Source organism: Phalangium opilio, unplaced genomic scaffold (genome assembly GCF_054372755.1).
Source record: "Phalangium opilio isolate 3A_F unplaced genomic scaffold, DU_Popi_V2 ptg000089l_1, whole genome shotgun sequence".
Classification (NCBI taxonomy): Eukaryota; Metazoa; Arthropoda; class Arachnida; order Opiliones; family Phalangiidae; genus Phalangium; species Phalangium opilio.
Window position 1 is genome coordinate 4,289,281 of NW_028324194.1, and position 25,094 is coordinate 4,314,374.

The 25,094-nt window shown below is 34.9% G+C and overlaps 1 protein-coding gene across 1 annotated transcript; it reads left to right on the plus strand.

Annotated features, from left to right (window-relative positions):
* Positions 1-10,717: 10,717 nt before the first annotated feature.
* Positions 10,718-24,814, plus strand: LOC149647090 (paired box protein Pax-9-like). Its single transcript, XM_089849959.1, has 5 exons — positions 10,718-11,183; positions 11,255-11,668; positions 12,854-13,093; positions 20,885-21,132; positions 22,477-24,814. The coding sequence occupies exons 3-5, from the start codon at positions 13,090-13,092 to the stop codon at positions 23,140-23,142; spliced, it is 918 nt and encodes a 305-aa protein (XP_089706085.1). The 5' UTR covers positions 10,718-11,183; positions 11,255-11,668; positions 12,854-13,089; the 3' UTR covers positions 23,143-24,814.
* The last annotated feature ends 280 nt before the right edge of the window (positions 24,815-25,094 follow it).

Consider the following 25,094-nt stretch of genomic DNA (forward strand, 5'->3'; position numbering starts at 1 on the left):
AGCAATACTTTTCCTTTAAATTTAAATAATAAAATATTATAAACTAGCTGTTACCCGCGGCGTCGCTCGCGTGTAATAAGAACTTCCATCAAAATTATTTAAAGAATAGGTAGATTTTACTGCTGACTAATAATTTTGTAGCACCCTAGGAGCGCACGCACTCGGCGCTGCCCGTCCGCCCGTCGGGACATTTTTTATTACTTTTCATGCGGACATTATTCTATAAAGAAGGGTTTTTAAGTTTTTGGCCGCCATTTAAAAAGATGGCAACAAATCGAACCCAAAAGACTATTCAGCCCGTCTATAGGTTAAAGGAAACCAGTGTAGTAAATATTTGCGAAATCGGTTGAAACGCGCGGATTTTGTTGCATAGAGAAGATTTTTTTACATTTCTGGGCGCCATTTATTAAGATGGCTCCGAATTGAAAAAATCTTTCTGAGTACACGCTTACTACTTATGAGTAACGTTCCTGCAAATTTTCAGCCTTCTAGGGCAAGCGGTTTGGACTGGGCGTTGATTATCAGTCAGTCAGTCAGGACTTTGATTTATATAGATATAGATTGAAACGTGAGATCGAAGTAAAATTCGTATTTTGAATTCAAAAATTACCATATTCTCAGTTGGTACGTTGAAATAAATAAAGATTTCAAAAACCGAGAGTACTATTAAAACCTTCTGGTATTCAATATTAATTGCTCCAAAATTTTGATCTTAATTTTACTAGAAATTTTCTGGAAATTGCAGATAAATAGTAAAGATAGCCCTTCGCAAAAATATACCACCCCTTTAGTTTAAGCCCGTTTACTTGTGCTTGAATAAAAACTGCGATGTTTTTCTTGAGAAATGTCATTAATTAAAATGTCACCTTTTTGTGTTTAGACAGGCGTTGATTTTTTTATATTTCCATTAGTTGTCTTTTGGGAAGATGCCATATTTATTTGGCTCTATTTTGAAAATGTTAATGTTTCTTAATAAGGCCCATATGGAGAACCCGAGTTTGTGCAAGCTTTTACGGATTTATAGAAAGCTGAAATTTTATGTAAATTTTGTGTCGATAATGCAGAAAAATGCCCTCAGCTATTCCAAGTTTTGTAAGGATAGTTTTTAATTTATTCCATGAAGTTTTTATGAAACTTCAGTCGACTTTCTTAATATTTGTTTTCAGACATTTACAGATATTAAAAATTGTTAGAAAAATATCAGAATTTAGCTGATGGTGCAAAAAATGGTAGAGTCATCTTCTGAAAGCAAATTTTTTTTTGACAAAATCGAGTAAATTTAAGCTGAAAATTTGATAAAAAGAAAGTAAAGCGTTCCAATGATTCTCCTAATGCCCAAAACTTAAAATTTCAACCATAAGTTAATAAGAAATGTGCCATAGGTTTGTCACTGCTTGCTGAGAGCTTGTCATGAAGTGACGTAGGGGAAACGTCATAGATTCTCGTAAAGTGACGCCTGGTGAGGCGCTGTCAAAGGCTTAGTACTGTAGACTGAATTGGAAGGTGGAAGTCCTGCAAAACCGAGTGCAGTTAAGTCTCGCGTCGTTCTCGAACTACTTCGAGCTGTAAGTCTCTATCATTACGAAGCATAGGAGGTGTCATACTTTTCAATTGTTGTGAATCAATAGCCTTATATATTGTAAATTTCCAAAAATTGTTAAAGAGGTATACACTTGAATTCAAACGTCAACAATAGCTATGTTTAAAATAATTTTAGGAATAAAGTTTCTTAAAACGATTTAACTAGAATTAAGGTAAATTAATGACGATTAAAATAATTAATATCAATTATATTTATTTAGATATTTAAGAAAAACCTCTTAATTTCGTCTCGACTCGGAGAGGTTTATTTTAGTTTCCCAACTTGTTTCAAGTTATTATAAAATGAAATAAATTGCAATTAAACGCAGTAGTTTTGTAGGTACAATCCTGTTATCCAAATATTTTCTAGTAGGGAGATTTATTCGTCAGATAATCTATTTAAAAACAAGTTAAGAAGTCACAACATATCAAGTATAAAGGACCCCTAACGTGACCTGAAAGCGATAACCCCTAGAAGACCCCTAAACCCCTAAAAAACCAAAAACCATCCCCTTCCCTATTTCCTTTCAAAGGCTCCGTAAACAACTTATAACCAAAGCCATTCAACTAAAAAAATTCATGCCTATAGACCTGCAGAATCGGTGCGGGAGTACGCTCCTCGTTAAAAATCTCTAAACCGTGATGGGAAATAGGCTATATTATTCAGAAGTCGGTGGGTTCTTTGAATAACTCGACACAGGCCGTGGAATGATCTTCCACGGATTCCATGGAACTGAAAAGACCGGCAACCCGACTTTGGCGAAAAGTCATCTAGCCCTCAGTCCCCGTACACTCTTCCGTCATTTCATAAGATAATAATTTTTCCTAGTAAGTTAAAGTAACGCGTAAGGAAGTGGCCGAGAGGAACGACTTTTCCTCAAATGAACTAAAACCGAGTCAAAGCATTCAAGTTTACAGCAAATTTATCGTCACATTGAAGTCGCTGACGAATCAGTCAAATTAGCCACTGACAAATTAGATCTCATTTTATCAACCGAATCACGTAAATATTCAAATCATTAAAATCACTGTCATATCCGATAAATTTGCGAAGTCACATAGATTATGAAAATTAATTATTAGTGGAATCGTTTATATCACTCAATTAATTCAGAGCAATCACTGTGAAATCATAAAATCATATCACTAAAATCAAATAAATCATTAAAATCGAAGTAATCACTGTCGAATCATTAAAATCAGAGCAATCACTGACAAATCATTCAAATCAGAGCAATCACTGACAAATCATTAAAATCAGAGCAATCAATGTCAAATCGTTCAAATCGGAGCAATCACTGACAAATCATTCCAATCAGAGCAATCACTGACAAATCACTAAAATCAGAACAATCACTGTCGAATCATTCAAATCAGAGCAATCACTGACAAATCACTAAAATCAGAACAACTACTGTCGAATCATTCAAATCAGAGCAATCACTGACAAATCTCTTAAATCAGAACAATCACTGTCGAATCAATCAAATTAGAGCATTCACTGTCGAATCATTCAAATCAGAACAATCACTGTCAAATGATTAAAATCAGAGCAATCAATGTCAAATGATTAAAATCGGAGCAATCACTGAAAAATCATTAAAACCAGGTCAATCACTGACAAATCACTTAAATCAGAACAATCACTGAAAAATCACTTAAATCAGAACAATCACTGTCAAATTATTAAAATCAGATCAATCACTGTCATATCACTAAAATCAAAGCAATCACTGTCGAATCATTAATATCAGAGCAATCGCTGTCAAATGATTAAAATAGGAGCAATCACTGTCAAATGATAAAAATCAGAGCAATCACTGTCAAATGATAAAAATCAGAGCAATCACTGCCAAATGATTAAAATAAGAATCACTCTCAAAGCATAAAAAAATTATTCAATTTATTCAAATACCGAGGCTTTAACTCATTTAATTCAAGGTCAAATGATCCTCACAGGTCAACTCGTGAAAATCATCAACTTCCTTTCAAATGAAGATTATCGACTTTCAAATGAAGATCACCATTTCCGATTAGTTTTTTTTTAAACTTCACTATCCGAGCTCACTTCTAATTAATGTATAGAACATTATCGTCGCATCGAGATCACTATGTTCTATTTTATGAGATACAGGCATTTTCCATCTACTGGCCACGTTACACAAATATTTTTACAAACGCTATTTAAACTTATAGGAAGTTATTATTTACTTAAGCGCGTATATAATAAGTCAATCGTCGCTCGGGTGGTTTTTCTTCCTTCTCTAGAACCGCACGGGTCAAATATACAAGTAGATCAGCGGACCCCCTCTACCCCAAAAAACGCCCGTTCAGGGTGATCGTATTTCCAAAATTTCCCGTCCCCCCCCCAACCAAGAAACCAATTCATGTTTTCTCAATTCTTCAAATTAAATTTCAATAACCGTAAATTCATTTGAAAAAAGGTACAGCTCACTAAATATTTCATCACGAATTCAAAACGGGTTTTATGTTTGTGATAAGACATAAGAAGAATTAAAAATATCCGTCTAATAAATTAAACTCATAAAATAACCAAACATACTCGTATAAACTAATCAAATTTAATGGAAAAGTTCAGGTAACATAATATTATACCTTAAAAGAACGGCCTTTTTCTAAATATAAAAGGAATTAATTATTAAAACATAAATAGATGATATCTTAGTACTGTACAAAATAATTAGCATTTAATTAGTCTTAAAAAAGAGGACTACTGCGCCATCCGCCATTGGTTTAGTGGAGTCTGCTATATCGAACCTCTCACCCCTTACCTCTCTCAGCCTGTGAGAATTCAACCAATCCCGTATTGGTAAGTGGTTCGATTTAGCAGACGCCACTTAACCAATGGATGATGGCGCAGTAGTTCACGTTTTTGAGACTAAATAAATGCTAATTATTTAAAAAGAGGATTACTGCGCCATCCGCCATTGTCTTTGTGACGTCAAAAATTAACCATGAGGAATACTGTGCCGCCATTGGTACCCCTACCTTACCTCTAAGAATTCAACCAATTCCCTTGTGGTTTGATATAGCAGACGACACTAAACCAATGACGGATGGCGCAGTAGTCCTTGATTGTTTTTAAGCCTAATCAGGAGCAGATGACAAAGGAGTCTCGGACGCTAGCTTCCATAATGTAGAGGGCAATGGGATCCGCGAACGTCACGGATATTAACCAAAATCATTACGCCAGTGCCACCTCTCGTAGGAAATTTGAGCCTTATTTTCCAACCAATAGCGTGGCTGCAAAGTCTCGAAAGGAGATCTGGGAAATCGCCTCTGGAGCCTCTCTTTAAAAATACGTATCGTCTGCTTATAATTAGCCTAGGCTTAACGAGTATTAGAGTTAAAAAATGGATTTCAACGTCTTTTTAATCTTTTTTTAGACTAAAATTGATAATGAAAAGCCCAGCGAGTGACGTATGTACACTATTAAAAAACTAAAATGTGTTTCAGTGCCAAATTTTTCTAAATTTCTTCTTCAATTAAATGATAGCTACAAGAGGTTGGGAAAAGAAATCACTCACGATCTTCTAAAACCCAAAAAGTAAGAGACAGTGATTTCGTTTCCAACCTCTTGTAGCAGTCAATTAATTCCTACCTTTAAGGTCGCAAAATGTAGTCTTATCTTTTATCTTAATACCAACGATTACAGCTGTTTGAATAAAGTAATTATATTGTGTATATTAATGTCGCGATCGGGTAAGACGAACCTCAGTAGCCACCGTTAGTCCGTTATTACAAAAAAAAATTCCCAGCAGACTTTGGCGCCAGATATAATCCACCAAAAGCATCGTCTGCTATAATGTCTGATAGCGCCTCTATGGCAAACGATACCGCTACAGCTGTGACGTACGCGGGTCCCATTGCCCTCTATATTGTGGAAGCTAGCGTCCGAGACTCCTTTGTCATCTGCTCCTGGCCTAATTAAATGCCAATTATTTAGTAGTAAGAGATCTTTTACTTATTTTTAATATTTTTCCATTTATATTTAGAAAACGGACGTTCATTTAAGGTATTATGTTATGTTACCTGCACATTTCCTTTAAAAAGGATTCTGAGAGATTTATTTGTGAAACGAACTTAAGGTATGGGTTTCGAAGTAGGGCATGAAATTGTCAGACTTCAACAGAGAAAGAAAAAAAGGCACATTAATAAACAATAGGGGTGGCCGTTTCCGGCGGACCAATATTTTTCATCTTTTGTTTATAAGAATGGCGTGAAATATGCCATATTTACATCACCACCTCTCCTAAAAGCAAAATAATCAAACGGGGAATATGCGTGCAATTCCTGTTGAGGTCGTATACATATATCTGAGAGCTTTTTAAAGCTATAGCTGAAAACAAACGAACCTATACTAGATTATGTAAAAATCTATCTTTGAGAGGTAAATATTCTGGAATCATCGGCTTTTGTGTGGTAATTAATTTAGGTCTAAAGTAATTGGTAATTATAGTAGAATTGAACATTGGAAGGAATAGAATTTAAGACTAAAAAAACTGGTTTTCTATGGGATCGAAGATCTAACCCTTCCAATGTTGGACTCTAGAATTATCAGTCTTGAAAACCTAGAGATTACCGTAATTTTTAATAATAGTAATTTACCTGGTACGTTACCGATTAAAATTTTGGAATAACAAAAATTAGCGTAATTTATGGTATTTTATATTTTCACTGGCTTATTACCGGCAAATTACCATTCTAAAATTACGGTCAGATATAAATCGGTAATTTACGCGGTATTTGGTAAATTACCGGTAATTTACGGACGGTAAACTTGACTTAAATGGCGACAAAGTTACATTAGGGGTTGAAATCGGTCAAATAGTCATATTCTTTATGTAGATACACGTCCCATTTCTGACCAATGCCTCATATAGAAATTTTATAAATATAAATATTATAGTTAATTCCAAAATTAGCTAAATGCACTTCCATGCATTGAAACATCGGCTTCTAAAAGTGTCAACTATCTCTGAAAGGACCAACGCTTGATGTCCATGTCCTTGCACCGAATCAAGTCAATTCAACAGGTAAAATCACTTAAGTTTGACATCTTAGTTTCTCATTTTCTCGTGCTCGATTTCAAAGAAGAAATCTTTGGAAGGACACACTTCAGGAGGTAGTTGTAGTCAGTGTAAATAAATAGTAAGGATAAAATAACACATGTTTCTGAGTAAAGTTCATTAACTTCGACGGAACTGTAAGATTATTTGGTCAAAGTAAGAGAACGTCTCCGAAACTGACAATATTATAGTGAAAACTCATCTTTCAACGTTTCTACTCCATGTATACAAAATAATGGAGTGTACCATGTCCCAGAAGAGCAGTTCCCAAAGTACCAACCGCGATCTCATATAAACAGCGGCGTTGTTCAAAACTGCTGTTTTAGAAATAGCAGTTTATAACTTGAGTTTTGATCAATTATTAACCCTACAGTTTACCCTATACTTATTAAGTAGAATATGACATTGAACGCTAACTTAACCTATCCTAACCTAAACTGACCCTAATACTAGTGGGGTTCAAATAACGTAAACAAACCTCCACCTAAACGACCATCGTTTTTCAGTTCTCGGTTGTACTGTTCATTTGGGAACTGCATGCTGTAACGGTACGCCGCATTTACAAGAACCGCTGTATTGCATGGGAACTGTGGTAAAGAGTAAACTGCGTTTTCGGGAAACGTCGGTTATAAGTAGCGCTATTATGGGTTCTATTCATACGGGAACTGCTTATGTGAGGTGTGCCCAAAAATGCGCTTGAAAATATTCTTAGCTACTTGAATGAGTTCATGGTTGCAGTCCATATGTTAAAGAACTTTAAAGAGTGACTGTATCTCGTTGGGGTCATTGATAGAAATCAAGAGATCTTATCGTAGTAGTTTGAGTGTCGGCTCTTTCTCAAAGGACTAACGCTTCCCGGGAATCTCAACACGGAAAACCGCGGCCGACCGGCATCCATTCCAACTCGCTACAAACCCGTCCTTCAACGGATCACCCCGAGAAACGAGAAACGGTGGTAGAATTCTACAATACTCGTTAAAAGCATAGCTATGGGGTTATGTTGATGACCTTTATCTGACCTTAGAGGCGCCAGAATGACCGCCGGCAGCACGGGTACAAGTGAGACTCTAGTTTTTTCCCGCATTCTGTATATGGGGACTAAGGGTGTCGAATAGACCAGAGGGTCTTTCCCCGCGCGTGAGTTCAATCACACACCATTTGGGGGTGCAACCCCTTCCAAGCTCTTCTCCGGAAGTGTCAAGTTTCCGGGCTGGTTTTGATTTAATGGGTTCCCAAATTAACTTTAATTAAAGATTCTATTTCAATTTTAATAACTGCTGTTTGTTAGTAAACAAAGTTTTGGAATTTCACGTTAGTTAAGGGTATAAAAACGCGATTTCGGTCATTTGACTTCTCAAATTTTTTTAATGGATTTATTTTGGAAACATTAAGGGTTGCACTGATTCTTCAAATTTTCCTTATGTTTCAAATAAATTCCTAAAATATACTAATTATTCCCGTGACATCAGGTATTTTATCCGATTTAACAGTTTTGTAACTCAGTAATAAATTTTTAGAATACATCACGTTTTTCCAACTGATTTAAAAAGAATTCACATTCAAGTCATTTTAATTCAGTGGCAACTCGAATATTTAACGTTCAAGTAATTTTCATCCAATTAGCAATTAGCGCTTTATATATAGTTATTTTCTAAGTGATTTCAACAAAATTCTCGGTGCAATTCGTACAATATTTTCGGAGTGATTTGCTTAATATTTTCCGAGAAATTTGCCCAATATTTTCCGAGAAATTTGCATAATATTTTCCGAGAAATTTGCATAATATTTTCCGAGCACATTGTACAATATTTTCCGACAAATTTGCATAATATTTTCTGAGCTTTTTGTACAAAGTTTCCGAGCGATTCGTACAATACTTTCTGTGCGATTCGTACAATATTTACCGAACGATTTGTACAATATTTACCGAGCGATTTGTACAATATTTTCTGAGCGATTTTCACAATATTTTTCAAGCGATTCGTACAGTATTTTCCGAGCGATTTGTAGAAATTAATCCGAGAGATTTGCCCAATATTTTCTGAGCAATTTCTACAATCTTTTCCGAGCTATTTCTACAAAATTTTCCGAACTATTTGTACAATATTTTCCGAGCTATTTGTACAAACTTTTCCGAGACATTTGTACAAAATATTCCGAGCTATTTGTACAAAATTTTCCGAGCTATTTGTAAAACATTTTCCGAGCAATTTGTACAATATTTCCACAGCGATTGCTTCAAAATGGGCCAAGAAATCTCTATACAGTTTCAAATGTTCCAAGTTTTATTTAATTCTTTTCTAAACAATTAAAAAAAATTAAATTAAATATCAACAATATTATCCAAGTGATCTGTACACTTTTCCAGGCATCTTTTACACTAATGAATTGCGACTTAATATTCCGACATTATTATAAAATTTGATTCCTAAACATTCAAAAAGGTGAACAATTAAGATACATCTCTCCTTGACAAATTTTAAAGAAAACACAGTTAAATATATCCGTTTCACGTCAAATTTTCCGCATCTCATAGACTTTATATCAAAAACTCGATAAAAAAATATGACGAACATTCAAATTTGATATGATATTCTTTTACCATAGAAAAGAAAAAACACAAAATCCCAAACCAACCCACATTTTAATTTTTCCAAGAAATCTAGACGTTCCCCATTTGAAAGGAAAACGGAGCTTTTGACTGACTGGCAAATGAACCAATCAAAACGATGGTGCGCCGTGCAGCTCTACACTGGAATAGCAGTGGGTGTTTCTTAATTTAGAAAAGAGGGAAAAGAGAGAGAGACAGAGAGAGACAGAGAGAAAAAGAGGGAGATTGAGAGAGAAATGGAGATGAGAGAGGCGCTCCCGGCAAAGATTTGCCAAAAAGCACGTAGCGAAGATAAATTTCTGTAACTTTCGAGTCTTAAAAAACCTCTGAGTTATAAGACTGGCTATCAAGTGATAATGTTTAATCAAATTTCACTTCACTTGACTTTCCATCTTATTCCCAACTTTTACTGATTTTTCTACTGTTTCCTATAATGTTTAATGGAAAAGATCAGATAACATAACATTATACCATAAGAGAACGAGCTTAAAATATAAAAGGAAAAATATTAAATAAAATAAATGATGTCTTATTACAAAATAATTAAAATTATAGACTTAAAAACGAGGACTACTGCGCATGCCGCCATTGGATTAGTGGCGTCTGCTAAATCGAACCACTTGCCCTTAGTAACGGGATTGATGGAATAGACCCAACCAACAAATCTTTTGAATTTTTTTAACGGCTCAGATCTCGTTCGCGGGTTTTGTGGCGAGAAAGGGATAACCCGATTGGCTTGATTTTGCCATGCGCAGAGCCCGTTTTACCTCAAGAGTCCAATCAGAAAAATAAGAGATTTATTTTCGTCGCTCAACTACAGATGGTACTACAGTCAACTTCGTTAGTCACGTGATCCTATCCCTTAGATGGAGATGAGACCAAGCCAACTTGTTTATTTGTTGGTTGGGTCTATTCTCACATAACATTTTTAAGTGGGTGGTAAAACCCAATAAAACACGTGGGTTTTTTTGGGATATTTTTTTAATTCGAACCATGTAATTTAGACAAATATTTAAAATTTCCTGAATTTTTTTGGTGTTATACACTAATTTTAAAAATTCCTCGGTCTTTCAGATCGGCTGACTTTTCATAAAAAAAATTCATTATTGACAGCTGATATGTATCAGATTCAGGATTCGAATAAAAAAAAAACCACCCAAAAAAAACACTCGGGTTTTATTGGGTTTTACCCACCATAATAAACTAAAAAAAAACCCCATCTTTCTTCAATTTTGATGAATTTATTTGAATGACAGAATAATTTCATTTTAAACATAGTTTGAGATATTTGTTGTGTCAACTTCGAAAGTAATATTTCATAATTTTATGAAACATTTTAAGACCTTTTTTTACTAAGCAGTGGCTTTTGAATAAAAATTTCTACCATGCACGCAACTGCTAAAGATAAAACCCCAATAAAACCCAGAAAAACCCAATAAAACCAGGTAGGCTGATTTTTTTAAATGAAACCCGTTTTTTTTTAACCCTGATCAGATCTGACACTTACCATTGTACAAATACAACATAATCACTTGTCAAGACTAGAAACTTAGCTGTAGCGTAATTTTAGGGACCTTTAGATGGGAGTCAAAGTGGGGTGGGTTAATCTTAACGGAACCCCCTGTTAGTTTTTTTTTTGTTTCTTGCTTCGTTCGTTAAGACGCGCTGCTACGCTTTAATACGAAGCAAAGGAAAAGGGGGTAGGACGATTCTGCGCCTTTTGCTTTCCTTGGGTCAATTACAAACCAACTGCCGTCAACTCCCATGCACGAAAAACCAACTCCCTCTCCAACTTCTTACTTCCCCCCATCCGATGAACGCTCGGATTCGCCCCACTCAAGCTAACCCAAGCTAGGGACAGACAGAATTCAAAATCCTTTAGTTTTGCAAAAGTCATATCGGTAATAGAGTTAACGGTACTGCACAAACTGAAGTTAATCTAAATAAATAATATCTGTGTCTTCGAATACAGGATTCGTCGATCTACCTTCCGTTCTGTGTCGAAGGACACTCACAGTAAGATGGTAAAACCATCAGTTTTCGTGGTTCTCAACAGAAAGACCGTCCAGTCAAAGCGGGAATTTAATTTAATTTGTTAATTACAAAGTCGGAAATTTAGTAATTGGTAAATCAATTTTTTAGTCAAATTATTTTCGTGAATCGTGAAGTTCGATAATTGCAATATAACCGACATATATAAATTTTAAAATGTGAAATTGGAATTGGACTTAACGGTTAACTTCGTGGAAAATACTCGTTATATCTACTGAAGTCGATGCGTCGTAAAATTAAAGCTGACTACTATAAAGAGACCCGTGCAGTTATGTCTGTTATTAAAAGGAGTGTCTAATTCTTTAGCATTACAGAAGAAAAACTGGAATAATTGGTAAATAATATGATCTTGATATATTTTTAGAATTTATTGGAATGCATAATATCTGAACCTTAGTGGATAGCATAAAACCTGAACCTTAGTGGATAGCATAAAACCTGAACCTTAGTGGATAGCATAAAACCTGAACCTTAGTGGATAGCATAAAACCTGAACCTTAGTGGATAGCATAAAACCTGAACCTTAGTGGATAGCATAAAACCTGAACCTTAGTGGATAGCATAAAACCTGAATCTTAGTGGATAGCATAATATCTGATCTATAGTTGATAGCATAATATTTGAACCATAGTGAATAGCATAATATCTGAACCATAGTGAATAGCATAATATCTGAACCATAGTGAATAGCATAATATCTGAACCATAGTGAATAGCATAATATCTGAACCATAGTGAACAGCATAATATCTGAACCATAGTGGATAGCATAATATCTGAACCTTAGTAAATAGCATAATATCTGAACCTTAGCAGATAGCATAGCCCAGACATTATTCTTATTAAAGTCGAGTCTACGAACGAATGGAAATTAAAGATTACTATCCCGAGACAATCCTTAATTGTCGAAAAAATTTACTTATAAAAAAGGAAATCGAAAGCAGACTTACAAACAAAGCTAACGTATCGGTAAATAATATCTGGGCCTTAGGCGATAGGATAAGTCTAACTTGACGATTAAATCAGTCTAACCAATTGCAACGGTTACTTCGGAATTACAAAATGTATACCATAGTGAATAGGACACGTCAAACCATTTCATGTACTACAAATTTTTCAAAAAGTCAAACCTGCTTATCCGTCGAGCGATACCTAGGCCTATAGTTTCGTTTATATAACCAGAAGGTAACCGAATATGAAAGTAACTATCTGTGTCCTCCATGGATGGACAATTGTAATTGGTGCGAACCATGAATTAACGGCAAATTCATGGAGCGGTTGAAAGACAGCCATAAATAACGAGGCTTAACTGGAACCGATACGCTAGATTATAATTAGTACTTTCCAAAAACTTGGCTTTCTAAACCACACACTTGTGGGCTTAATAACCTCGATCTCTTTTCTCACTACACTCTCGAGTTTGGTAAAGTTCGCTTCGTAGACTCGGTTTTATCTAACACTGCGACATGTTAATGGGGAACTGTTATCCTAATCAACGATATTGTTTTATTCTTACCAGAATGTTGACAAGTTAAATTGCGAAACAAACGAATTGAACATGATAATCTTCGCCGAACCAATTTGGGATATATTCAGATTACGTCTATAGTGAACATTGATTGTACTAAGGGAAGCAATTGACTTAAGCATTGGCTTAACGAATGCGTAAAGGTACGCACAAGTGTGTGCTGAAGACGCTGGTGTCTTCAAGACTAACGCCGTCTCGATTGATTGAGTGATTAGTTGACTCAAGTCATGGGTAAGATTTAAGTCACTTTTATGATTCTTATATGTTAATACATCAGGGTTCGAAAAAAAACCCGGGTTTTATTGGGTTTTTTGAGCTTTCTATCTTTTTCAGTTGCCTTCATTGTAGAAATTGTCATTAAAAGTCATTGCTTAGTAAAAAAAAACTCTTAAAGCGTTTAATAAAAAATAATAAATATTATTAAATAATACACTTGAAGTTGAAACAATAAATATTTTAAACTATCTTTAAAATTAAATGATTCTAGCATTCGAATGTATCAGAATTTCAGATCTTAGAGATGGGTTTAATTAAGTGGGTTTTTTTGGTGGGTAAAATCCAAGAAAGCCCGTGGTTTTTTTGGGCTGGGTTTTGTAATTCGAACCTTGCAATAATGATTAATGAACCCCTAAAGTAGTGTTCTGCTTCTCCTAGACGTTTTCGGATGGAATTTTTCTTAAGATGAGATTCAATCTCCTCGATTCATAATTAGTGACTTTTATTAACACAGTTTTCTTATTATGGTTTTATGAATTGAAGAACTTCAGTTTACTCGATCAAGCAGTTTTACATTTTCGTTTATATATTTCCAAGTTACACATTTTATAGGATATTTTCGAAATTATACATTTTTTAGGATATTTTCGAAATTATACATTTTTTAGGATATTTTCGAAATTATACATTTTTTAGGATGTTTTCGAAATTATACATTTTATAGGATATTATCGAAATTATACATTTTATAGGATATCATCGAAATTTTATATTTTATAGGATAATTTCGAAGTTATGCATTTTATAGGATTATTTCTAAATTACACATTTTATAGAATAATTTCGAAGTCACACATTTCATTGGATGATTTCGAAGTAACTCATTTTATAGCATAATTTCGAACTAACACATTTTATAGCATAATTTCGAAGTAACACATTTTATAGGATAATTCCGAAGTTACATATATCATAGGATATTTTCGAAATTACACTTTTAAGGATAATTTCAAAGTTACACATTTTATAGGATATTTTCGAAATTACACTTTTAAGGATAATTTCAAAGTTACACATTTTATAGGATATTTTCGAAATTACACTTTTAAGGATAATTTCAAAGTTACACATTTTATAGGATATTTTCGAAATTACACTTTTAAGGATAATTTCAAAGTTACACATTTTATAGGTTATTTTCAAAGCTACACATTTTATAGGATATTTTCAAAGCTACACATTTTATAGGATATTTTCAAAGCTACACGTTTTAGAGGATTTTTTTTGAAGTCGCACATTTTATACAGAGTTCGAACTATACAAAACAACCCATAAAATCACGGCTTTTATTGGGTTTTACCCACCTAAAAAACCCACTTAATAAAAGCCATCACCAAAATCATCAATTTTGATAAATTTAGAACTCAGAAATATTTTTTTAAAGATAGGCCTAGTTTAAGTTATTTATAATTTTAACTTTAAAGTAATATTACAATATTTTTATTATTTTTATAGAACGTTTCAATGTAAGCAGTGACTTTTAATGACAATTTGCTACTGTTAATTATAAAAAAAACCACTAAAACCCAATACAACCTGGGTTTTTTCGAACCTTGATTTTATATGATATTCTCGAAGTAACACATTTTATAGGACATTTTTGAAACTATACATTTTATAGGATATTTTTGAAACTATACATTTTATAGGATATTTTTGAAACTATATATTTTATACAAAATCACACAGTCCAGTTATAGGAATGAAATATCCGTTTTCGAAATAACAAGAATGTATATTTCCAAAGCTCCCATAACATTTAGCTATTTTCAGCGATTTTTCTTGCCTCAAAATCTATATTGCCAAATTAATTTTAAGCTATAGCATATACATAGTTTTCAGACTAGGACAATAGATACCATTTACACCAGGAGGCCAGGCTACTTGGCAGACAAAGTGCAGTATCAAGTAGCCGCTACTCCTGGTGTAAATGGTATCAATCCTCTTAGTCTGAAAACTTTGTATTAGATATATATACCTCCCATGCAGTACTCCATAAGTGTTTTAAACTCCAATGACAATATCACAAGGTCTTAGTTACCTAAAAACACTAGTTTGTCTTTGAAATTAGGTTTGTGTCCAATTTTTCAATACAATCAAATAAGTGAAAGTGAATCAAAATTGGCATTTCTCTATTTCGTCAGTAATTAATAAATCTGCTTGCTTGACTACCTTTTCTCGAGCATCAAGTTGAATAGGAAAAATTATTATATTGTACTAATAAGTAGGTATGCGAGTAATATTGCCAGTCTATCAATCCATGCTGAAATGGCTTAATTAGCATAGAAGCTTTCTCCCTAACTAACTAACGCGTAGGTATAGATAATAGCTTAAAGTTAAGTTCAGGTAACATAACATTATACCTTAAAAGAGCGGCCTTTTTCTAAATATAAAAGAAATTAAATATTAAAACGAAAAACAAATGATTTCTTATTACAAATTAATTAGCATTTAATTGTCTTAAAAACGAGGACTACTGCACCACCCGCCAGTGGTTTAGTGGCGTCTGCTAAACTGAACCTCTTACCCCTACGTGATTGGTTGAATTCTCACAGGCCGAGAGAGGTAAGGGGCAAGTGGCGTCTGTTATATCGAACCACTTACCCCAACGGGATTGGTTGAATTCTCACAGGCAAGAGGTTCGGGCTAGCAGACGCCACTAAACCAATAACGGCGCAGCGATCCTCGTTTCAAAGACTAATTTAATGCCAATTATTTTGTATTAAGAGATCATTTATTTAAAAAAGTTTTTATTCTTCCCTTTATATTTAGGAATGGTCGTTCATTTAAGGTATAACCTTATGTTACCTGAAATCCTTTAATCTAGAAAATTAGTATTTTTTTATAAACTAGTCTAAATAAACATCTCTTTTTTCTGGAAACATGTGTGAGGTCCCAAGAGTAAAAAAACTGTGGGTACTTCATTTATATCTAAGTGACCATTCAACTAAAAGAATTTTAAAGTCATCAAAATTACTCTAGCTGAAGCGTTAAATGCACTAGCAAGCACTCAAAATGTCGGCTAATATCTAAAAAGAGACCTCCCAACTTTTCGGCAACTTTTCACTAATATCACTGACGCGTTAAAATTTGACTAATTACCAGTTGGTCTTAACATTTACTGTCGTGTGTGGCCTAGAACCCACTACTTTACTTAAAATCAAACCAATTCAAACTAAATTATATTGGAATTTTAATTTCTTTTACTCGAAAAAAAAAAACAAAACACTTAAACAGAACATTTTTTGGTAGTTTTTATCATTTTTATTGGAGAAAACTTTATTGTTCCATAAGTTCATATGATATGTTCCATAAGTTCATATGATATGTTCCATAAGTTCATATGATATGGTCCATAAGTTCATATGATATGTTCCATAAGTTCATATGATATGTTCCATAAGTTCATATGATATGGTCCATAAGTTCATATGATATGGTCCATAAGTTCATATGATAAGTTCCATAAGTTCATATGATATGTTCCATAAGTTTGTCACTGGTTGGATACTGAGAGCATGTCATGAAGTGACGTAATTGAAACGTCATAGATTCTCATAAAGCGACGCCTGGTGAGGCACTGTCAAAGACTTAGTACAGACCTAAATAAGAAGATGGACTGAAAATGTAGTCAATTCTCGCTTGTCGTTCTCGAACCAGCTCTCAGTAAGTCTCTAGCATTACGAAGTATAGGTAGTGTTATACTTATGGAAAATATCTTATAAACTTATGCATAAAGAGTGTATCTCAATACGTTAAGATTTTGGGGAAGGAACACCGAGAATTAAAACTTGTACTATTATTACTCTGTATTATACTTACAAATTTTACTGTACTATGGGTATTTGCATCATTATTGCTTTAAAAAAATTGGAAAACAAGAGGATTTAAATTTCAAATAATAGACCCAACCAACAAATCTTTTGAATTTTTATAACGGCTCAGATCTCGTTCGCGGGTTTTGAGGCAAGAAAGGGATAACCCGATTGGCTTGATTTTGCCATGTGCAGAGCCCGTTTTACCTCAAGAGTCCAATCAGAAAAATAAGATATTTATTTTCGTCGCTCAACGACAGAGTGTACTACAGTCAATTTCGTTAGTCACGTGATCCTAACCCTTAGATGGAGACGAGACCAAGCCAACTTGTTTATTTGTTGGTTGGGTCTATTGGATGCACTTTGCACATGCCATAGTTTTCTCCTTGTTCTGAGTTTTATTTTTAATAAAATGAAAATCGTGATTTTTCAATGACAATTGAGCGGATAGTATATTATAAAACCTAATTAACAGGGTTGTTGATTTTTTTATTTTTTCAAAAAAATCAATAAAATCGATTTTTTTTATTTAAATCTGAATTTTTTGATTTTTATTGATTTATTTGATTTTTATTGAACTACTAGGCCTAGTTAGTAAATTACCAACCTGAAAACCTTTGAGGAAAAATTAACCAAAAACAAAAGCAGCTGTTAGAAATTTTCTACAGAGTTATTCTTATTGTAACATTCAAATTATTGTACAAAAAGACTAGCTTGACAAATTTTTCATTTCTTAGCCTATTTCGAATCTTACTCCAGTTAAAATTGACCACATGAGCGGCAAGACAAACTGGAGTTCTGGAAAAAACTTGAACTATAAAATGCCAAACCTATGATTGCTTTTAATTATAGGTCTTTTTTAGTTAAGTTTCATAAACTATTTCTTGGAATCTCAGAAAATTGTTTTTATAAATAACAATAAATACTTGATTTTAATCAAATGATTTTTTAAAAAATATCCCTTGATTTAAATCAAACAACCCTGATAATGAATTAGTATTGTTTGTTCCTTTAAGTTTGAATAGTTTTACTTAACGTTTATAAAAAATATCAGACTAAGTTTTAACATAAGCGAATAGTCCTCTTTAAGTATCCATCTGTTGATTTGTGGTAGAACGTCTCCGACTCTTTCTTTACATCACCGCTTGCAAGAGATCGGACGCCAAATATCAAAGAGAGATTTTTCTTTCCCTGGTAGTGCCACTCGTGGTTAAGGGTAGTGTATATGGGGGTGGCCTGACGTTCTTGGGTGGAATTTTAAAATAGGGTCTTTTTATCAAGGGTTTTCACCTCGGTAGCTTCGACCTGTGTCTTTTACACGAATCAATAGGTACTCTTCATCCCTTTATGTTACTTATGTTTTCATGTTTTGTTTCGAAAGAAACATTGAAAAAGACGAACAAGTTTTTACCATTTTATATTGAGGGCTCATGCTCTTGTAAAGACTATTTTGGGGAAGAAAATTATTGAATGAAAACCTTGGTCACAATCGACGAGAGGATTTTTTCAATTTTCGTGTTTCATACTAAGAATACACTACTTCATGGCGGTAGCGTCTCGTATAATTTAATATCAGGTTGCGGCGAGACGGGTTATGGGCTGCAGGGGGAACAGAGAGATCCCATTCACACATAGAAACTTAATGGTAGATCATTAATTTATGGTATTGAAGAATCTGATATCACAAACTGTTATGCGAATGGACTAAATAACATCTGTAATTGTGTTAGAGGTTTTTCGGTGAAATAAAAACTTTCTAAATATATAATGCCATGGAAGTAAGTATCCCCTCGTCTAGATAATAAATAGCCCTTCGTTTGATATACTTCTTATGAAAACATATACCTGGAAATTTAAGAAAATAGTAAAGTCTATAGTTTCCAAAACAATAAGCAACAAATCTCACTTCAAAGCGAGAAATACTATTCCCTTACGAAGTAATTGGTGATAATTTATTTGTTATGATTCTACTTAATATCTTAGGTTCATAATAATAAGATATGTTCCATATAATTCGCTATAATCTGTTTTAACAAGCTGTTTTCACGAGTTGGGGAAAATTATCATTAAAATAAATACCTATATGTTTTCCTTAAAATCATGTTTGCAATCAGCCTATGTAATTTCCCTCTAAGAAGATCATCGATTATGGCTAAATGAAAGGCAACATGACCCCCAATCGAACCTAATCCTATCTTAGCCTAACCAAGAAGTTATATCAGTATCTCAGAGAGAAGATATAAATTCGCCAGATTTCCAGCTTTATCTCCAGTCCTAACGTAGGTCCGCAGTCAATCCCCGTCTCTAAATTACAACCAGTATCTCATTGGTTCTTGAAAACTCACGTCAGCGTGACGACGCGAGTGAGGAAAATTTCCGACTGACGAGAGCGAAATAGCCCGGCGCCTCCTTTTACGTCCCCCCTTGTATTTTGAAAGGGGGACTGGAACTATGGCGCGCGAATACAAAGGCATCTTATATCTTCTCTCTGAGATACTGATATAACTTCTTGGCCTAACATAAACTTAACCCTAACCGTATCCAAACCTAACCTAGAACTGATCTATCACACGATAAATCCAATGGAACTTATGGAAGCCAGGTTGTCGTTCATAACCTTGATTATCTATACATATTCCTGGTTACTAAAATTATGTTAAATTCATATTTATAACAGGGATAGATTTAATTTTAGAAGTAGGAATGGAGAACAGAGTAATCTGGGCGCGCGTCAAAGTCCCTGAACCCCTTCCCCGGGACGGAGGGGTATGAAAGAAAAGGCGGATCATAGCGACAGAGGTAAAAAGAATTGTGTATATTTCGCCGTCCCCGTCAGTAACGTCATCAAAACGTAGTTTAAGTGAGCCAATAAGATAATTTAAAATTTTCGTTACGTGTTAGAGGGAGGGGCTCTATACTGGGCTATGAACGGACTAACCGTTCTCCATTCCTACTTCTAAAATTAAATCTGTCCCTGATATAACTTATATTTACAACGTCAAAACATTAGCATAATAAAGGCGACACTTTCCCTTTTCTTAATTCAATTTTTTTTATGTTGATCATTACAGTATTATTTTGAAATTATTGGTATTTCACGAAGTTTGAATTGAAAATCTTTTCTATTATTAAACTGCAATCTACTAACTTAAGTTGATACCACGCACAAGGCTAGGCCCCCTTGCTATTCAACCAGCCCGAAGATTGGAGGAAATAGTTTTGAACTTGCTGGCATTTTAAACTGACACAGCGAAAACAGTTTTTACAAATTAATTAATATAAAATACTTAGACTTAATTGCTTTTGTTGAAACTTTTAAAAGGCACATCTTGATAAGTTACTTGTTAATTTGAAAGTATTTCGAAACGTAACTTCGCTACAGTTTTTAAAAGGAATGAGAAGCTTCGTTTGAAAAACCTCTGATTTATAAAACAAAGATAGAATTAATTTCTGGGAATTCAAAAATATCAAGCTTTAAATTCTCTGATTTCTCCTTATTTGGCAATATGCATTTGAAAATGCTTCATATGAAATGATTTGAAATCCACTTTTTAAGAAAGGCTAAAACGTTTCCCGTAGGCTGACGTCACAGATATATTTTTCACGCGAGATGGTGCCACTCTCTCCGCTATCAGACCCAGAGTTTAGACTGGCAAGAAGCTCGAGACGCGTATAGGATTCCCGCGCTTGAAAGTGTAATATAATACCACTCGTGATATGAAATTGTAAATTCGCATTCCCTTTTAGTTATTTGATGTGCTGGATCATGAAAAACCTATGCTTTTCTATGGCAAATTTTGCGAAAAACTGTGATTTTTTTTATGTTACTGGAGGGTGTAGGTTTTTATCCAGAAGGGGCTACCGGCTATCTAGAATAACCTAACCTATATTTAATTTTAACCGCAATATTTTTCATTTTAAATTGTTTCAGATGGAGGTCAACCATACGGAGAAGTCAACCAATTAGGAGGTGTTTTCGTCAACGGGCGTCCTTTACCGAACACTATACGACTGCGTATTGTTGAACTAGCCCAACTGGGCGTGCGCCCTTGCGATATAAGTAGACAATTGAGAGTGTCTCACGGATGTGTCTCCAAAATATTGGCTCGGTACCATGAAACGGGCTCAATTCTTCCCGGGGCCATTGGAGGTAGTAAACCCAGGGTCACAACTCCCAAGGTACGTTTCCAGGAAACTATCTACTTAAAAGCTCACATAACATAACATTATACCAAGAAGTGATATCTAGTTAATTAGGGAGAAGGTATCAATTCGCCACATTTCCAGCTTTATCTCCAATCCAAACTAAGGTCCGGAGTTAATCCCCGCCTCTAAATTAAAACCAGCATCGCATTGGTTCTTAAAAACTCACGACAGCGCAACGCGAATGACGAAAACTACGTATTTTCCGACTGAGGAGAAATAGCCCGGTCTCCTTTTACGTCCCCCTTGTATTTTGAAAGGGGGGACTGGGACTATGGTGCGCGAATACTTAGGCATCTTATACCTTCTCCCTAGTAAACTAGATATCGCTTCTTGATTATACCTTAAAAGAACGGCTTTTTTCTAAATATAAAAGTAAAAATATTAAAAAATAATTAGCATTTGATTAGTCTTAAAAACGAGGACTACTGCGAGCTGCGCCATCCCCTATTGGTTTAGTTGCGTCTGATAAATCGAACCACTTACTGCTACAGGATTGGTTGAGAGTTAAGGATAAGATAGGGGATAAGAGGTTCGAGTTAACAAAAATCTTCACAAAACAAGCCCGTTTAAGTTTAATCATTTCTAAATATTTAATTACCGTACGTAATTGTAAACTCAAACACATCTTAATTCCTCTTCCCTTTTCGACTGAAAAAACTTCTTTTTCAATATTGCAAAGCACAAATTTCTAATATACCTTTAAAACGGGTTATACATACAAGCTTTAACATTTACCCAAATAAACTATTTTTAAATGAAAAATAAGTCTGATCAGAAGGGGATAATAGAAGAAGCGTGACACTCTGTATCCTCTTAATATTTTAGTTATGTAACATGATTCTTCCCGTCAGTCTCACCCTTTTTATTTGCTCTCCTTATCATCAACTTCAGATGGGCATCGCACCGTGTGGTGAATTCTATAATTGTTTGGTACTAAATTCTCAGCAATCAACCCACAAAACCTTGATTGTCTTGACGTGGAACAAAAATGCGCATTCGCATGCGCCTTGACAAATAGTTAATCGCTAATACAGTAATGATGAGGGAACTATTTATCGCGTATGTGACTCGGTTGCTCCAAATGTAAAATGATACTGGGAAGAATCATATTGTGGTTGTACACTTCTCTCGAAGAGAAGTATTATATACTTCTGGTCCGATTCATAATTACAACTTAGTAATTTTTAAAATATCATTAACCTCAGTTAAATAAAATAAATAGGAAGATTAAAAAGTACTCCAATTCCCTGTCATTCAATGGAAGAATTGGTTCCTTTCAAGACTACAAACTAATAGTTTAAAATCCTACTCTTCTAGGTGGTCAACTACATTCGAGAACTAAAGCATAAGGATCCGGGTATCTTCGCTTGGGAAATTCGGGATCGTCTGTTAGCGGACGGCGTCTGCGACAAATACAACGTCCCGTCGGTTAGCAGTATCAGCCGGATTCTCCGTAACAAAATCGGCCCACCAACCACGACCCCACACTCGCACGCCTTTCCCGCTTTCGAATACGGAAACCCCGGGAAGGACCACCGATGTTACCCTCTATTCCCGTACTCGTGCGCCGCTACGGGAATCCCGGCTTCACCCGTCGTCTCTCCCCCGAACTCAACCGAATCCATCCCGGGATCGACACCAGGTTTCACGGTCGGAAAGGTACCGGGTTGTTCAACGGTCCCTAGCGGCGGGTGTTTCCGTGGATGGCCTCCGGGTAATACGAATCAAACAATGCCGGGATCGGCAACGGCATTTTCCGTTGGGAAAGTACCCGGGACTTCGACGGTCGCTTCCGGCGGGTGTTTCCGGGGATGGCCGTCAAGTCATTCGGTAACCGATTTATTAGGAGTTGGGGTTCATCCCGGGGGACAGCTAAGCCCATTGTCACCGATGATGACCCATGATACGGCCGCTCAGAATTATAATTATTATATGTATTTTCACCATCAAGCTCATCCGGTATCGCAACCCCCTGTACTTTGACCTTAAAGAGAGTAAACTTTGAAAAAAGTGACCTTAAATATAAATTACTCATGGTTTTCTAAAATGGTTTGCAATAAACTTTAGCCGTTAATGTTAACAAAAACCCGCTAACCATGATTTTTGACAAGAGCTATCGCCTTAGAATTTTAGCTCGCTTATGTAAATCCGCTAGATTTAAAATTTTGCAATTTTTTTTTTAAATTTTATATATAGGATAAAAAATATTGAACCTGTGATCTATTAATTTTGTTTTTAGAATTCTTTTTAGAATTAAATTAAAAGTATTAAATGCAATTTATGAATTTTTTATCGAAAAGGTAAATTTGGATCTTCGCGATTTTCATATTAAAATTAATCGACACAGGGCCTCCCATGGAACTAGTTAGCTAAACTTGATTCATTGGAATTGTAGAATTAGGATATTCGATTTCGAGATGGATAAATTATATAACATTTATAAACGAAAGGGGCCGAATAACTAGGAACCATAAGTTTATAAGATATGCTCCATAAGTATGACAATACTTATACTTCGTAATGCTAAAGATTTACAGCTAGAGCTAGTTCGAGAACGACGGAAGCGAGAATAGCAGACTACACTCGGTGGTTAATTTTGCAGGACTTCCACCTTTCTATTTAGTCTGTACTAAGCCTTTGACAGCGCCTCACCACAGGCGTCGCTTTACGAGAATCTATGACGTTTCACATACGTCACTTCATGATAAGCTCCAGTTTGTAACCAGTGTCAAACTTATGGAACATATCTTAAAAAGTTATGTAGGAATGGGTAAAAAATTATGGGAATATTAAGAAAAGTCAAGAAGTGATATCTAGTTTATTAGGGAGAAGGTATAAGATGCCTTTGTATTCGCACGCCATAGTCCCAGTCCCCCTTTCAAAATACAAGGGGGGGGCGTAAAAGGAGGCCGGGCTATTTCGCCTCTCCTCAGTCGAAAAATACGTAATTTTCGTCATTCGCGTCGCTCTGACGTGAGTTTTCAAGAACCAATGAGATGCTGCTTGTAATTTAGAGGCGGGGATTAACTCCGGACCTACGTTTGGACTCGAGATAAAGCTGAAGATGTGGCGAATTTATACCTTCTCCCTAATAAACTAGATATCACTTCTTGGAAAAGTATAGAACATTGCCGAAACAATAGATTTTGAACAAAGTTTCCGTAGATATATAATTTATACAGTATTTCATTTTTTTAGTTGTTAAGAACTCAACTTATAAAGCAAAGAAGCCAATAGCTAATGGGTCTAAATGACTAGACTAATTTTACAAGATAATTTACCTAATTATGGGAATTTTAGTGGACATGCAGTTTCACCAAATGATAGTAATTTCTCAGTGAGACTATACGCCTAAGAAGTTGCGTAGTTATGGGATTTTATGGGACAAACTATGGGAGCCCTGTAGACATTACAATTTCTCAATATACATTTATAATTAATAAATTATAAATAGACAAAATGTTTGGTTAAAAAATGAAATCGTGTAAATAATATATTTAAAAATAAATTTTTGAGCCCTGAATACATTTTGCAATTGTTTCCGCACGATCTCCCTTTGAATTGTTATTATCGGGAAAAGCGATAGCTATATTTATACGAGCCTGTAAAAAAAAAGGTTATTGTAAAAACAATAAAACTGACTCGTAAGCAAAAACAGTGCCATTGATAACTGCGCAAGTTTATAAGATGTGTACCATAAGTATGAAACTTCCTATACTTACAGCTCGAGCTAGTTCTAGAACGACAAGCGAGAATTGCAGACTACACTCGGTGGTTAATTTTGCAGTCTAATAGGTCCTATTTAGTCTGTACCAAGCAGCGTGGGAAATATGGCGGCGGCACAGGGCAAATGACCAGCTTAAAAATTGCCAGGACCAGTTTAAAAATTAAATCGGAGGGGGTCAGTGGTCCACTTGACCAGTAATAAAATTAAA